The 17,420-nt window shown below is 37.8% G+C and overlaps 1 protein-coding gene across 4 annotated transcripts in view; it reads right to left on the minus strand.

Moving 5' to 3' along the window:
- Positions 1 to 3,758: 3,758 nt before the first annotated feature.
- C2cd6 (C2 calcium dependent domain containing 6) overlaps positions 3,759 to 17,420 on the minus strand; it is a 75,977-nt gene continuing 62,315 nt past the window's right edge. For 2 of the 4 annotated variants that reach the window (XM_069995827.1, XM_069995825.1), the window contains 4 exons: positions 14,637 to 14,692; positions 9,858 to 9,932; positions 9,269 to 9,599; positions 3,759 to 3,860 (listed from right to left, as the gene is read on the minus strand). In XM_069995827.1, coding sequence (XP_069851928.1) covers positions 3,847 to 3,860; positions 9,269 to 9,599; positions 9,858 to 9,932; positions 14,637 to 14,692 — 476 coding nt within the window. In that variant the 3' untranslated portion in view covers positions 3,759 to 3,846. The other 2 variants (XM_069995826.1, XM_069995824.1) reach the window with 2 other exon arrangements.

The raw sequence follows: 17,420 nt of genomic DNA on the forward strand, positions 1-17,420 counted from the left end.
CTGTAGTTGATCCCACTGGAGGTGAATACTTCTCCTTCTTAAGTTCACCTCACCCAAAGAAGCCCACAGGAATTTTAAATATCCTCCTGAATGTGCAGATTCTCCTGCATATGTGGAGTGCAAAAGGTAGGAGGAGGATCATGATACTTCCCACATCTCCTGTAGGCATATTAGGGTTCTCTGATGATAGAGCCAACAGGATGTTTATACATACATACATATATATATATATATATATATATATATATATATATATATATATATATATGTTTGTATGGATTACATGCATACATACAGAGTTTAAGAAACTGATTCATGTAACTATGGAGGCTGAACTGGGGACTTGAGAAACAATGACGGGGTTCTAGTCCAAAGACTAATCTTTTATCAGGATGGAGACCCAGGACAAACTAATGTTTCAGTTTGCTTTCAAAGGCAAAGAAATGTTGATGTCCCAGTTCAAAGGCTATGGGGCATAGTGCTTGAGGGTGTCAGCAATCTGTTTTTGAGGTCCACCTAACTATCTGTTTTGCTCAACCTACCAATTGAAATGATCTCATATAGAAGAACCCAGAATAATGATTGGCTAAATATGTACACCACATTCTGTGACCCTGTACTGTTGACATAAAATTAACCATTGCAGCCGGGTACCAGTGGGTCACTCCTGTAATCCTCGCCACTCAGGAGGCTGAGATCTGAGGATCTCAGTTCAAAGACAGCCCAAGCAGGAAAGTCCATGAGACTTATCTCCAGTAAACCACTCAGAAAACCAGAAGTGGCACTGTGGCTCAAGCAGTAGAGCACTAGCCTTGAGCTGAAGAGCTCAGAGACAGAGCCCAAGCCCCATGACAGACAAAAAACAAAAACAAAAAACCACCATTGCAGTGGCTCTTGTGATTGATGGATAGCTTCACTGTGTGTGTGATGACTTGAATTTTGTACTTGTAGTCACCTCTTGCATTAGTTTTCTATGGCTGCCATAACAAATTTCCCCAAACCTACTTTAAACACCACCAGTTCCTTTTGCAGTTCTATTATTTAGAAGTCCTGAAGGGACTCACTTGAGTAAAATCAAGACATCAGCAGGCTACATCCCTCTGGAAGCTCTAGATGAGAATGTTTTTCTGTCCTCTCTAGCTTTTGGAAGCTGACTATCTCACTCAGCTTTTGGCCTTTGTGTACCTCCAAAGTCAACAGTGTTGGGAAGAGTCCTAACACTGTCATTTTTTTTTATGGCTTACTTCCTCTTGGCTCTTTAAAGACTCGAAGATTACATTGGGTATAACCATATTGTTTGGAATCATTTCCCTGTCTCATGTAAGCTGATCAGCAACCTTGACCCCTTTTATGTTGTGCAACCTAACTTACTATTTAGGATTAACATATAGGCATTTTCCACTAAGGGATCATTCACAGGTTCCTGGAATTAGGATGAGGGCAGACTTGGCCTAATTTTTTTTTTTTACTGTGCCTTTTGTTAAACCTTGTGCTGATGTCTGTTATTTGAAGGACTGAAATTAGCTAGAATGCCCATCAGCACATACCAAATGTAATTCTTTCTGTATTTGTGTCCCCAATACACTGTACACTCATCAAGAATACGGTTTTAATCACTAGTATAATCTTAGCATTCAGCAAGTGTCTGGACTAGTGTAGACATTCAATAGTTAAGACATTCTGTTTTGAATAAAGTGTATGGGGAAAAGAAAAGAAAATTTTATCAGATTTAACACTTCCATCTAGTAACTATATCCCATTTTACTTCAAGCCAGACCAGTGGTTTTCCTCGTACCACTGAACAGTTGCTTATTAGCTCTCGATCTATTTCCTTACCTTTCTGCTTCCCTGAAAACTACATTTCCAGAGCACTCTTGCTCTCCAGTGAAAGCTCAGCTAGGAGAAGGAAGAAACATGGTTAGTTGTCATTTTTGTTTCTGCATCTTCTGGTGTTTCCGGCAGTGGCTGTCTACCATTGGCTCCTGTCTCCCTTCCACCCGAGTGGTGGGAGCAGCTCCTGGTCTTGTGGCTCTCTGGGTTCCTTCACTATCTCATTTGACTTCTTAGCCTTGGTCCATAATGCATAAAACTAACTCTTTGTATTCCTTTTATTGAGACTATCTGATTTGTTTTCCCAGTAATATGCCAACTGAAACAAGTTCAAATATTCCTCAACTATGATAGCGTTTCATCCAGATAAACCATTTGTAAACTGGAAGTATCCTGATGGGCATGGTTGTATACCTTTGTAATCCCCACACTTAGGAGGCTGAGAAAGGAGGACTGTGATTTTGCCTGGGCTACACAGAAAGGTCACTGGAAAATGTATTAAATATATAACCAAACTTACCCAACTTTGTGGCTTAGCAACAGAGCGCATCTTAGAGTGTCTGATGTTCCTTTTTTTTTTTGCAGGGCTAACTAGAAGCTGATGCTCCTTTGTTTCTGCAGGGCTAACTAGAACCTGTGCCTTCTAGTTGCAGTTTAGTACCATGTATTGTATCAAATGTCATTAGGTTCAAAACCCATCAAAATTAAAAATATAGTTGCTACTGAATGAGTATGAGGTTCAAACTACTGTAAACAAAAACAAAAATCTCTAAGAAACCAGCTTATACATGTGGACACTTTTAATCTCAATTAAAAAAAACCATTTCCTTGGTTATAACATTGAAAGAACCATTAAGAATTATGTTTTCTATTAGCCAATTCTATTTGGACTCCATGCTCTTTGATTTTTGCTAGAGAAGCTGAAACTAAAAAAAAAATATGTATCCTAGAAATTTTACTTTTTAAGAGTGAACCAAATTTTAACACATATTGTGCTTTATAGAAATGGGACTAATTCTTAGAAGTTTCTGATCTAAATCTTATGTTAATTTAGGTTATACATTGCACTCTTTCTATAGTATTCTAGAGAGTTCCTAGTTTCTGAGGTTTAGGGAAATTATAAAAAGTTGTTCTACAGTTTTTCAAACTAGATGGTCATTCCTGCATAGGAAATGCCTCAGGAATTAGTATTAGATCTTTATTCATACTGTAGAAAGATACAATATTAGATGATGTTAATACTGACCTGCATTATGTAAGCCCAGACATTTGCAAACTGTGGAATCTAGAATTATCACTGGAGCTAAGGAATAAATTTGAGTAAAAACAAAAGGCTAACCATAGGTAACTGCAAATAGAATACATGAAAACTAGAAGGACAGGAAAGTTTAGAGTATAATAAGTGTTGGAGGAAGTTAGATAATCATTCACTCCAAAGTAGAATTGAAGTCACCGATTTATATAGAGGAAAACATGGGAAACAAAACTGCAAATTAATATCAACTATGTATTTGTACATGTATTCTCTAACATTTATAAACAAAATATGATTACATCAAATGCATTTACTTTTTATTTTAGCCAGTTGAAATAGTTTGAACAAGATGAAGTTTCATTACTGACTATTCTATTACAGCCATGTACAGCTCTCCAAACAATTTCATTATGGAGAAATGATACACTAATTAGCCTCATATTATTTTGAACTGTTTAACACCCGCATATAGCACAGGTGAACATTATTCAACATCCTCCCTTAATTTTTTGGGCCACAATTTATACATCTAATAGTTTGGGGTTCTACTGCACATGTAACGTGAGTCTGCTGTAATAATTCGAGGACATGAGAATTTTCCAGTGGCACTCCCTCGTCGTTTGTTAGTCTCTGGCGCAGTGTATGGTCTTATACAGTGTTTTGCCTGATTATAGCTGTCATCTGGGTTCCTTTCTAAAAGTCTTGTTCTTGATTGTGAGTTTTTAAGATGGTTAAGCGAGGTTACATGTAAATCCTCAAATTTATCCAAATAATCCTGAATATTAAAATAAAATATTAAGTTGGCAAGTTAGGTTTCTTAAAAGTACACTTTAAAATTTACAAGACAAAGAATAAAGGCATTGAATGTTTCTTGGCAGTAACAATTTATACCCTCCACTGAGCTGCCACATTAAATCCTATCTTAGAAACCATATTTAAAAAATCTTACTGTTTCAAAGGATCTGCTAATCCAAAAGGGATGGAAGATATTAAGCTGGACACCAGAAAAATGTAAGAAAGCTGCGTGCAGAGGTCAGACTCCTAGACAAAGTTGTACAGTATACTTTGTAATCCTCCACCTAAATAACCTCTTCCTTGGCCCTAAATACAAATGTGAACTTTCATATTTTATTCTTGTGTGTGTGTGCACATGTGTCCATGCTAGTTCTGGTGCTTGAACGCAGCACCTCTCACTCTTGGCTTTGCTTTTTTGCTCAAGTCTAGTGCTCCACATTTTGAGACATACCTCTACTTTCACCTTTTTGCTGGTTAATTGGAGATAAGAGTTTCTCAGATTTGTCTGCCTGGGCTGGTTTGGAAACTGCAATCCTCAGCCTTCTGAGTAGTATATTTTAGTTCTTACATTACCTATCAGTCCATCTTTAGCAGTTAATAAACATGTTAGTATATGTATATCCTATATATGTGTATACTGATTATATATATATGTATGGAGAGAGAGAGAGAACGACATTCAAAAATATGGTTGTACCAGTTGTTTAAGGATACAGGCGGACCTGTTGCAACAATGAGAAGTACAAGTTGTCATGTCCAAAACGAGCTTTACAACGTCGGTGCGGGGGTGGGGGGTGGGGAAGGGGGGGGGAAGGAGAAGGATTGGGATTGGGGGGAGGGGGGAGGCTGGGAAGGGATGTGAAGGGTAAACCAAAGGAGGAGGCTGCAATGCTTGGTAAGAAATGTACGCATTATCCTGCCCATGTAATTGTAACCCCTCTGTACAGTATGTTCACAAATAAAATTAAATTAAATTAAAAAAATATGGTTGTAATGTTTGCACTAAAAAGAGTGAATGTACAAACTTGGTGCTAGGGGCACAAGCCTGCAACCCAAGCTGCTCAGGAGGCTGAGACCTGAGGATAGACGTTCAAAGCCAGCCCAGGCAGCAAAATCCATGAGACGCTTAACTCCCACTAACCAGCAAAATGCTCAAGGTGGAGGTGTGGCTCAAGGGGCAGAGTACCAGCCCTGAACTAAAAAGCCAGCAAGAAAGGAAAGAGACAAATGCAGACAGACACTCACACAGACAGAGACAAAGAAAAGAAGGAAGGAAGGAAGGAAGGAAGGAAGGAAGGAAGGAAGGAAGGACGGAAAGGAAGGAAAGGAAGGAAAGGAAGGAAAGGAAGGAAGGAAGGAAGGAAAGAAGAAAGGAAGGAAGGAAGGAAGCAAGCAAGGAAGGAAAGGGAGGGAGGGAGGAAGGAAAGGGAGGGAGGGAGGGAAGGAGAAAGGAAGGGAGGGAGGGAGGGAGAGGAGAGAGATTATGCATATACCTAATTCTTAACCAAATAAGTAGCACATTTAGTTATCTGGAAAAGGCCTATGTATTTACAATTAAAACTAGGAAGACAAACTCCCAGTTAGTTTCTACATTGTCCACCCACTGCCAAGGGCTACAACAGGCTGGGTTGCATAGCAGACCCTGGCTAATTAAGTCAAGGCTACTCTCCAGCCAGGCATGAGCCTTCTCTCTAGGCTAAGTTGGAGGGCTTGCTCAGAGAAAAATCTTTGCCAATTCATGCCCCAGAGAAGGTGCCATTTTTCTATTTCATACAAAGCACTCTGTGTGTGTGTGTGTGTGTGTGTGTGTGTGTGTGTGTGTGTGTGTGTGTGTGTGTGTGTGTGTTCGCCCTGATTCTGCAATTATATTTTGAATCAAGTAAGATGATGTCTGAATTTGAGGAATGTTTTAAAATTGAAGTCTGTATATGTTGGAACAATTAAGGTTACACATATATTTGCATTTGCACATATATGTGCTATGGTAACTGATTCCCAGCACTTTTCCAAATATAGAAGGAGAAAACTTAGAGAAAAATATGATTACATGTATAGTACTTCTTGCAGTGCACTGAGGCAAAGTCCTTGGGACAGATTTCTTTGGATCAATTCTGGCAGCAGGCAATGTGTTAGATGGCATCCCTATCATCTTGTCAAGTGACCTTTTTGGTTTGGCAATAGTTTCTTTTTCTTTTCGAACTTTGAATTTTATGTTTTCTCTCTTCAATACTTCTGGGAAAAAGGATGTTTTTGAGTTTTCTTCATCTTTAAATGATTGTGCTTCAGGAGTCTTGGCATATTTTTTACTGCAAATTTCACTTGGGTTTACACAAAGAGTTTGTATTTCTTTCTTGAATTGTGTAAAGGTTATTAAGTGTTCTTTATTGTTGTTGTTATTTCCTTTTAATCTCTGACAATACTGGTCTAATTTTGATGGTTCCTCACTCTCTGAATTGAACTGAATTACAGTGTTAGTTTGCCAGGAAGAGAAAGTGAATCTATTTAAATGTTCATCTTCCCTTGGCATTTTGTCACTAGGAATTCTTGGATATGGTGACAATGCTGCTACAGGATTTTCCCGAACAGTCAACTTACAAATATTAATACTCTCCCTGCTTCCAAGAGGATTTGCTTCCAGTTTCCTCTCAAAGTAATCTTTTGACTGTATCATTTTTGGTTTATCATCCCAACTAGGTAGGTCTGGAGTGTCTGTATTATAAACAGAATTTTCTGCTTGAGTAAGTTGTATGAAGCCATGGTCTTTCTTGTGTTTCTTAAGCACCAGCTCTGCAAGTCCTTCGGAGGACTTATTTAAAGGAATCACTGGGGTACTTTGGTTGAAAGTAGATTGTACTTTTGTTAAACTTAATGATTTTACTCCTTCTCTAGAATAATGGTTTTCTTTCATTGTTGATGGATCTTCTTTTACATTGAATAAGAATGGATTGCCCTTTTCTTCCTTTCTCATCAGTTCTGTTTCTATACCTGCATCCCCAGGAGCATTTTGCAGAGTGTTTTGACCAGTTTCTGAATATCGATTTTGCTTTTCTGTATGTTCCTCCATGAAGTAATCTTCGTTTCTAAAAGGCAAACCTTTTTCTTTGCATTCTAATGGTATACAAGTAGGATTACGCAAACTTATATGCTGATTGATCCCCTTTAATTGCCTTTCTGTCATTAGTCCTGATTTTGAAAGTTTATCTATAAAAAGATCCTGAACATGTTTGGTTAAATCAGTTCTGATACTTAGTAATTTATTCTCTGATAAAGTGCGAAGATTATTTTGTAGAGATTCACTTAAGGGATATTTCATGTTTATTTCAAGCCTCTGACTAAAACTTCCCTTTGCAATACCTTGGGCTAAGTCATGCAAAGATATTGAAGCACTTTCAGTTCTTAGAGGAGATATGTTTGTTACAGATTCTGACTCTTGTAATAAACTACTGTCGGAAATGTTTTTTAGGAAATAGTTCTGGAGGATTTCATTTAAAAAAGATTTTAGCTTTATTTCTAAATGTTTGTCAATGAAATGATAGTTAAAATTATTTACAAATGACATGATCTCTTTTACAATTTCGGAATATTTCTCCTGAGAAATATTTTGGTCTTTCAGTTCTGTTTTCTCATGCATGAAATGCAGATTTTGGTAGAGTTCTGCTAAGTCTTCCTTGTTCATATGACCAGACTGTGAAAGTCTTTCTACAAGGTAACACTGGATATGTTTACTTAACTCAGATTTTAAATTTTTTATTTCTGACTCTGAGAGATCTTCTAGAAACAAACGTAGCTTTGGACTCAAAATCGATTTTCTATCTAATTTGTCCGTTTCATGAAGATTTAGTTGCATTTCTTCCAAGTTTTCTGTATTACTCGGTAAAGAACGTTGAATTAGACTTTCTAGCTCCTTTTCTGGTTTTCTTTTTCTTTCAGTCTGATTATATTTGAAAAAAACATTAAAGATGTTTTTTAAAAAGGATTTTAACATTGTTTCATTGGGCTCATTAACATTACCCATTAGCGGGTTATTTAACATTTCTAAAGTATAATTTACATCACTTTCTTCTTTATCAAGCCTCTGAATTTCACTTGACGTGCCTGGTTTTTCATCTTGTATTGAATATTTCAAATTTCGTATGGACCTATTCTGAAGACCTTCTGTATATTCAACACTACTTACAGGAGCATTCATTTTTTGAGCAATGCTAAATATATTATGCCCTGACCAGGATTCTGTTTTGTTTTTGCCTTCTGTGCAATCCTTCAACTCTTCCTCAGAAGAGGTTGTCACTGCATTTGGCAAAGAGCTTTGGTGTTCTTTATCGAGTTCTATCACTTTGATTATCCCAGATTCTAAAAGAGTATCTACAGGAAATGTTTGTATTATCTGGCTCATAAAAGATTTGGACTGTGTTGATTGCATTTTATCATCTTTTTCTCCATCGTTAACTGGTTTATATAAAGATGAACTTATGTTGCAAGGTGTGGACAACTGACCCGGCTTGTTCATCTGGGCCTCATTCAGCTCCTTTCTTCCTATTCCCAACTGTGTGAAAACTGGTGCAGTGAATATTTGCTTTATGTTATTATCATGTTCTTGGTCACGTAAATCTGATTTGAAGCTAGAAGGTTCAATTATTAAATGTTTCTTTTTAGAAGAATTCTTTTTTTTCACTGGTAAATTGCTCCCATCAATGTCTAGGTGATTTTCAGAGACACCTTTTATCTCTGGAGATGGAAGGACATTGTCAGGAAGTACATCATTGTCAGGAAGGACATTGTCAGGAATAGTTTTAAAAACCTGATTTAAAAGAGTCTTTGAACTTAAAATGCTTTGGTCTGAAAGCCAATGGTTTATATCTTGGAGTTTTGCAAATGCTTCCTCTTCCCTACTGTTTGGTGGTGAGTCTTGAAAGCATGCGAGTGAAGAAGAACTGTCCTTTATTGCTCCAAAGTTCACAAAAATTTCTGGCTTAGGAAACAGCTTGTCTGAGAAGTCTTGCAGATTTTGATTTAAAATGGACTTAAGTACCATTAATTGCTTTAAATTTTCTATATCAGAAGTAAGATTTGATGACTTTGGGCAATTGGGTGTAATTAAATTTCTACTCATTGATGATTCTACATGGAGGTTTGGTGAAGATACATTTAATAGATTTTCTTCTAACTTAGTTTCTAACGTTTTCTTTATGCAATCAGACTCATGGACTAACTTAGCCTTAGTAACCGAAGTCTTTGTTGTGTTCATACAGGGGTTTTGAACTAACTTAGTTACAGGAGCTGAGGACTTTGTTGTGTTCCTGGGAGGGGGGCATTGAGGTAGTTTATTCGTAGTATCTGAAGACTTTACTGTGTTGATAGTAGAGTCAAGTGGCAACTTATTCTTAATACCTGAAGTCTTTACTGTGCTGATAGTAGCCTCATATTTCAACTTATCTTTAGTATCTGAAGGCTTTTTTGCACTGATGCTTGGCTCAGGAGGCAACTTACTCTTTGTGTCAAACATCTGTACTCTTGGGTTTGGACATATATTCTTAGATTTAGAAGAACCTTCAGTTTGTAAACTTTTTGAGTAAGGAGGATCTTGATCTTCATGCTCTACAATTTCTGGACTTAAAGTGCTTATACATTTGTATATATCCTGGTCTTCCTCCTTTTTGCTGACTGGCTTTTCTTTGCTTACATTCCTTAGAAAATGATCAAAATTGCCCAATTGGAATTTCTGAAATTGAAATAAAAAGGTAAATTCTGTAGCACTTATTTTGCATTTACAATGGATTTTCCAGTAAATTTTCTCTAGCAATCTCTATTCATCCTACCTTTTACAGAGAGAGAAAACAACTTTATTTAAAAATATTTGAACTGGAATAAAAATGTAAATTAAAATACTGTAATTTTTAATGCAAAGATTTCAAATCCCTAATTCAGATAGTACTTAATACCTGGATATAATTGTTACTAAAATGAAATCAGGACTCACCTTAAATTTTGTTGTTAATTCTACATATTCTTGTCTGGAAGATGGTGTAATGAACTCATTTCCCGAAAAAGCCACCTTATAAAACAAGAAGTTTTCATTTTAGACTATTTGTAATTCAAAGCTATGGAATCAAGATCATTTTACTCTTTACTGCAGAATAAAACTAGATACACTAAAAGATATAAAACTGGGTACTTTGGCTGGGAAGGTGACTCAGTGGTAGAACGCTTGCCTTGCATGCCTGAGGCCCTGGGTTCGATTCCCCAGTACCACATAAGCAAAAAAGAAAAAAGCTGGAAGTGGTGCTATGGCTCAAGTGGAAGAGCTGAGGGACAGCGCCCAGACCCAGAGTTCAGGACCCACAACCGGACCCCAAAAAATAAAAATAAAAATAAAACTGGGTACTTTTTCTGAAACAGATTTCTTCTATGTGGTCCAGGTTTTATTTCAAACTTGTGATTCTCCTGCCTCAGGCTCACAGAGGCTGGGATTACTGGTATGGACCACTATGCCTGGCTCATAACCATTATATTGTAAAAGTTACCAAAGAAATCTCTGTGTGTATATGTGTGTACATATATTAAGTTCCTTGGTATTGTAATTGCTACCCTACTGAATTTTTAAAAAATCAATGCATGAGAGCTTCAAGTAAAAGTGAAAAAGAAAAATAAATGGAACAGAATTATTATAACAAATGTAATGTGATACTGAGAGGTCATGAAATAATTTACAAAGTAAGAAGAGCTAATATTCTGTGGAGATAGGACTTTTCAATGATTCATTTCAACCAAGGCCACCTCTAGTCTATCATCATGGAATGAGTGAGTTTTTGAGATTGAGGTACTTTAGAGGTAGTTCAGTCCTCGTTTATTTTATGCAGAATCTGAAGCTGAAATTTCTTGCCTCGAGTAACCCAGATGACTAGAAATCAAGGCTTCCCAGGTTTCCTCTTCACCACACAGTAGGGAGGCTTGTGGTTCTGAAGGCTTCCTCACATACCATGCAAATATGTCCACAGCAAAGTTGTCACTGTCTACTCAATGAACATTTAGTGTTTCAAATCACTAGCCTATACATTATCTCCTTAGTCTATGAAAGGTTCATTATACACAGTTAATTAAGTCAGTGATATTTTCATAAGAGATATTTTGGTATGGTGTTAAGCCTTATTAAAATCATGCATTTACCATGACCTTATTCTTTTGTGTGTGTGTGTGTGTGTGTGTGTGTGTGTGTATGCGCATGTGCACATGCGTGTATGTGTGCTGGTATTTGGACTTGAACTTGGGGCCTGAAAACTGTCTTTGAGCTTTTTTGCCCAAGGCTACTGATCTATCACTTGAGCCACAGCTCCTCTTCCAGCTTTTTGGTGGTTATTTGCAGTTAAGAATCTTACGGACTCTCCTTTGAGGCTGATTTTGAATGGTGATCCTCAAATCTCCTAAATAGCTAACTACCAGCACTCAGCCATGACCTTATTCTTAAATCTTCAATGGCTTTCCACTTCTGTTACTCATAGTTCTGGCCTGTAAATAACTCTCCAAGCTTCTCAGTATTCTTCTGTATTGTTCCTCTCCTCCAGCCAAATATGTCTGAATCTGAATTCTAAAAGTACACCTCATGTTTCTATATTTGTCCTTTTATTCATTATGTTTTCCTTTATTGAATTCCCCCAAATATCCCTTAAAAATAGTATAACTTAACCCCTCTGTATATTACCTTTATAATAAATTTGGGGGGGGGGGGCAGGGGATCCGGTCGTGGGCCTGAACTCTGGGCCTGGGCACTGTCCCTCAGCTCTTCAGCTCAAGGCTAGTGCTCTACCACTTAAGCCACAGCGCCACTTCCAGCTTTTTTCTTTTTTCTTATGTGGTGCTGAGGAATCGAACTCAGGGCCTCAGGCATGCAAGGCAAGTGCTCTACCACTGAGCCACCTTCCCAGCCCCGACCTTTATAATAAAAATTTAAAAAATAGTTTTAACTTCTAACATTTGATCTAAACCTGTTCAACCACTCTGGAAAGCAGTGCGGAGGTTCCTCAAAAAAAAAAAAAAAAAACCAAAACATAGAACTAGCCTATGATCCAGCAATTCTACTCCTGAGGTTTTCCAAAAAGATTACAAACCAGGTTGCAGTAAAGCTACCAGTACCACAATGTTTATTGCAGCACTACTCACCATAGCCAAGGTTGTGGAATCCGAATGGATCAAGAAAACGTGGTATATATACACAATGGAATTCTACTCATCCATTAGAAAGAATGATATTGTACAATTTGTAAAGAAATAAGACTTAGAAAAATGATATTAAGTAAGTCAGGCTCAGAGAAACAAAGTATCCATATTTTTCCCTTGTATGTTGAAGCTAGATTTAGCTTAACAACTCATAAGTAAATACACTGGGTAGTATGCAAACGTATACAAATGTATTAACTGGAGTATGTTAGACTCAAGGGAGATCTTAAATAGAAAGACTAAATCAAAGTAGAGCAAAATAAAACACCAAGAAGTGGATACTTGAAAGAGGTGGGGTAGAGTCAGGGAGAAAGGGGTGTATGAATGAAGAGGGATGGGGGGGGGAAATGCAGACAGGAATACCATGTATATTCTATAAAATTAAGAAGAGTAAGGGAAGGAGGGGGTAGGGGAGGGATGGGAGAGAATGCTGAAAGGGGTAACACTGATCAAATTGCCATGTAAGCGCCTTTGTTAAATGGCAACTCCTCTGTACAACTACTTAAAGATAACAATATAAAGTAAAATAAAGGAAGTTCATTATGGGTAGGATTCATCCATTGACCTAACTTCATCTTTGTATTTATTCCTTCTGGATTCTCTCAACTCTTTCTTTCCTGCAGTTATTGTGGATCACAAGACCAATAGGTCTGATTAATGAACATCTTAGGATAAAGAACAAAATCTACTCCCAAGGAACAAAGGCCTTCTTTGTACAAACAATTCTTTATTGTATAGCCTCAGATAATGGTTCAGGGTAATGATCAAACAGACCAAAGCCAGATCTAGATGACCTGTATTCTTTCTTTTCTTTTTTTTATTTTTTTTTGGGGGGGGGTCCAGTCGTGGGGCCAGAACTCTGGGCCTGGGCGCTGTCCCTCAGCTCTTAAGCTCAAGGCTAGCGCTCTACCACTTGAGCCACAGCGCCACTTCCGGCTTTTTTCTTTTTGCTTATGTGGTGCTGAGGAGTTGAACCCAGGGCCTCATGCATGCAAGGCAAGGGCTCTACCACTGAGCCACCTTCCCAGCCCAACCTGTATTCTTTCTATAGATTTCCTTTATCCAATGCCTTAAAATTCAGCTTTTACCATATGCTAATTTGACATTCTAATTATTATATATCAACCCCTTATTTACACAGGCTATCTCAGTGCTTTGCATTATTTAACTAATTATTATATTAACATTAAGTCAACACAATTTCAATTATGTTACTATAACAATATTATGTTAATGTAAAAACTACATGAATATAATTTTGTTTTTCTCTACTAATTACTATACAACTTAACTATTATAGGCTTAAAATTATTTAATATTAGTAGGGAACATACATATTTCCTTTTTATAGGTAATCCATAGATAATTACTGTTTGAGGACAGTAATTATCTTAAGATGGGGTTAAGATGGAAGAGATTGTATTTTTGATACTTTTTAGGGCACCCATAGAAGTCAAGAATGGATTAGGTACATTGAACATTTTCTATTGTGAGAAATTTATGGATCTAGATGTAGGTTGTTGGGAAAAGACAGAGCTTCCAGCAGTATATTTTCTGTATACACACAGAAAGAAACAGTGTGAAAGAATGTCTCAGTGATTCAGATGTTCTGGATGCAGCTCTCCATTAATAACTTAAAAAAAAACTGATGCCTGAGAATAGATCCACATGTCCAGTCCAACATCCTGTTCCAGTTTGTTTTCCTGTGTTCTTTTAGCTTTCTAAAATCAATGCCTAAAGTAGTCTCCCATCCTCAGAATAAATGTGCTTAAGTTTTTTGTTTACAAAAGGTTTATATGAAGCTGGGCACTGGTGGCTCATGCCTGTCATCCTAGCTACTCAGGAGGCTGAGTTCTGAGGATCATGGTTCAAAGCCAGCCCAGACAGGGAAGTCTGTGAGACTCTTATCTCCAATTAACCACCAGAAAAAACTGGAAGTGGTGCTGTGGCTCAAGTGGTAGAGCACTTGCCTTGAGCTGAAGAGCACAGGGACAACACTCAAGCCTAGAGTTCAAGCCCCATGACCGACAAAAAAAAAAGTTTTATATGAGCCAGATATGATAAAACCTGACTTAATCTCAACACTACTAGAACTATTGCAAGATGGAGTAAGTGAAACATGAGAACATAAATACACAGGCAGGAACTTTTTGAAAAGAGTTCCAGGGGCACAGAAAACGGGAGAGATATTTGACAAATAAATTCATAATTTTACAAGAATAAAGACTGTGTTTCCATATGATAGAATGTTACTGGCAGTAATATTTTTTGGAGTGGGGTCTGGTCGTGGGGCCTGAACTCTGGGCCCGGGCGCTGTCCCTCAGCTCTTCAGCTCAAGGCTAGCGCTCTACCACTTGAGCCACGGTGCCTCTTCCGGCTTTTTTCTTTTTGCTTATGTGGTGCTGAGGAATCGAACTCAGGGCCTCATGCATGCAAGGCAAGCACTCTACCACTCTACCACTGAGCCACCTTCCCAGCCCTGGCAGTAATATTAAAACAAAGTAAAATGCCAACAGCGGTTTAAAAAGATAAATCCATAACTTACATTTCTTCCTTTTTTATTTACATGTTTTTGGTCTGGGGTCTTGTCATAAATTAGGTCTGAAAAAGAATTAAAATTGATTATATAAACAAGATGGCACCTGTAAAACTTGACAAGTGTGTTTTACAGACATGTCTCTGACCATGATTGTGAAGGCAGAGTGGCTGAGAGGACCGGCTCTGGAGGAGAGCATGTGGACTCAGTCTGTGCAACTAACGGTTTACCTTTGAGGAGTAATCCTGCCTCTCGGCTTTATTTTCCTCATTTGCCCAGGGATGAAGATGCTGTGTGAGTTAATGGGCTAATGCATAACACTGCCTGGAGCATAAGAAGCACAGAATAAAGGTAAAGTGTGTTACCATCTTGGCTGGCTCCTCTTCTTCTCTGACTTTGGGACATATTGCACTGTGGGGTTTGTCATCCAGTAACCATACTATTTTTCTGTACTGTTGTTAAAATGTGTACATCAAGGGTTTTGAAATTAAACATCATCACACAGTGTACATTTCGGGTACATAAGAGATTGTCTTTCAGCCAAATTATGGTAAATACTTCTGTATTAAGTACTTCTGCTTTTTGACTCTTGTTCTTAAGTGTTAAGAAATGAACTATAAGAAAAAATTTCAATGATATAATTGTACTCCTGGTTTTTATGGCTGCCAAATCTTCTGTACATCATTCAAAGCTATGGTCATGGCTTCTCTCTACCATCCTGGAGTATCCTCATTTTAGCCTACCCTCTGACAATCAGTCAGGGAACACTTCATTATATTTTGCTATACATGCCAAATTCTGTAAAGCTGTGTAGACAATCTCCATTCTAGATACCTTTCATGGAAATTCTTTATATTCTCAAGAATTCATGATTCTAGAGGGGAGTCTTATGTAAGGAAAACAGGGAGTGAAAGGACCTTGATTTTTATGAATAGAGAGGATAGACTGAAATAATATGTGCATAAATATTGAGAGTAAGAGAGTCTCAGTAGCCGGGTGTTGGTGGCTCACGCCTGTAATCCTAGCTACTCAGGAGACTGAAATCTGAGGATCACAGTTCAAAGACAGACCGGGCAGGAAACTCTGTGAGACTATTATCTCCAATAAAACCACCCAGAAAAGCAGAATTGGCACAGTGGCTCAAGTGGTAGAGCACTAGCCTTGAGCTGAAGAGCTGAGGGACAACGCCCAGGCCCAGAGTTCAAGCCCCACAACCGACACACACAAAAGAGTCTCAGTGAAAAATATGCAGAAGTAAGTGGGATAGCCACAAACCTCTCATGGGTAATAGTAACTCATGGAATCCAATTCATGTTGAATTTCTCCCTAAGCATTTACTTCTATTTTTGCATACAACACAAATTTTACTTGCCATTGCTTACAAAGACTCCTGAGAAGAAACTGGATTACTAGCTTCTTTTAAATGCAGTTTTTATAGTTTTAAAAATTACTCAAGACTTGCCATATTTTTCTCATCTGTAGAACTAGGATTGTAGGGCTATATGAAGATTAAATAAGGTACATGAAATAAGGTATATAAGGTAAATAAGGTATGCAAAGATATGAAAAGATTAAATAAGGTATGTGAAATAAGATATATATGGTAAATGGTAAATAAGGGAGACAAAGCTCTCAAGACTAAATAAGGCAACATAAGGCACATGAAGAGTACTGAGATATGACTGTCAGGACCTAGTTTCACTCTTTGACCTTTAAAATGGGGAAATAGAGGCTTGGAAGTATAACTCAGTAATAGAGTACTTGCAGAGTATGTGAAAGGTCCAAAGCCTGATTCCCAGAATCATAGTAAGTAAATCAATACATGCAAACATAAATGTTTAAAATGGTTTAAGGTCACAGACATAATGACAGAGCAGGGATGAGATCAACTTTATATTCTCTTTTTGGTTGATAGAATACTTTTCCTCTTCCAATAAATACTGGAAAACAATAGAATAAAAAAAAAACTTCCTAGTCAGATTTAGTCTAAAAGTTCTTCTATGGCTAGAAAGATATATTTATAGAATACTTCAACCATAGTTATCACTCTCCAGAGTCTCTTCCCTTGCTCTTCCTACCCCTGCTGGTATCTACTCACCTCTTACTCATCTTTAAGGACTTGATTCCATGTATGGGCGAGAATATGCAATATGTGACTTTATCAGTTTGGCTTATTTTGCTTAACATGATTTCTAAATTGTGTGTACGTGTGTGTTTTTAATTGTCTCTGAGATTTTTGGGGGGACGGTGGGTTAGTCATGGGGTCTAAATTCTGGGCCTGGGTGCTGTCCCTCAGCTCTTTAGCTCAAGGCTAGCACTCTACCACTTGAGCCACAGCGCCACTTCCAGCATGATGATTTCTAGTTCCATCTATTTTCCTGCAAATTACCTAATTACATTTTTCTTTATGACTGAAGGAAGGATGTACTGTATTTTCTTTTTCTTCTTTTTTTTTTTGGGGGGGGGTCTGGTCATGGGCCTGAACTCTGGGCCTGGGCGCTGTCCCTCAGCTCTTCAGCTCAAGGCTAGCGCTCTACCACTTGAGCAACAGCACCACTTCCGGCTTTTTTTTTCTGCCTATGTGGTGCTGAAGAACCGAACCCAGGGCCTCATGCATGCAAGGCAAGCGCTCTACCACTGAGCCACCTTCCCAGCCCTGTACTGTATTTTCTTTATCTATTTTTGGTTGATGGACATCTGAGCTGCTTCCATATTGTGAATATTAGAAGGTACAGATGGTTCTACTGTATGTTGACCTATGTTACTTTGGATATATTCCCAGGTATGATATAG

The sequence above is a fragment of the Dipodomys merriami genome, unplaced genomic scaffold, assembly GCF_024711535.1.
Source record: "Dipodomys merriami isolate MVZ:Mamm:240054 unplaced genomic scaffold, mDipMer1.0.p SCAF_49, whole genome shotgun sequence".
Taxonomy (NCBI): domain Eukaryota; kingdom Metazoa; phylum Chordata; class Mammalia; order Rodentia; family Heteromyidae; genus Dipodomys; species Dipodomys merriami.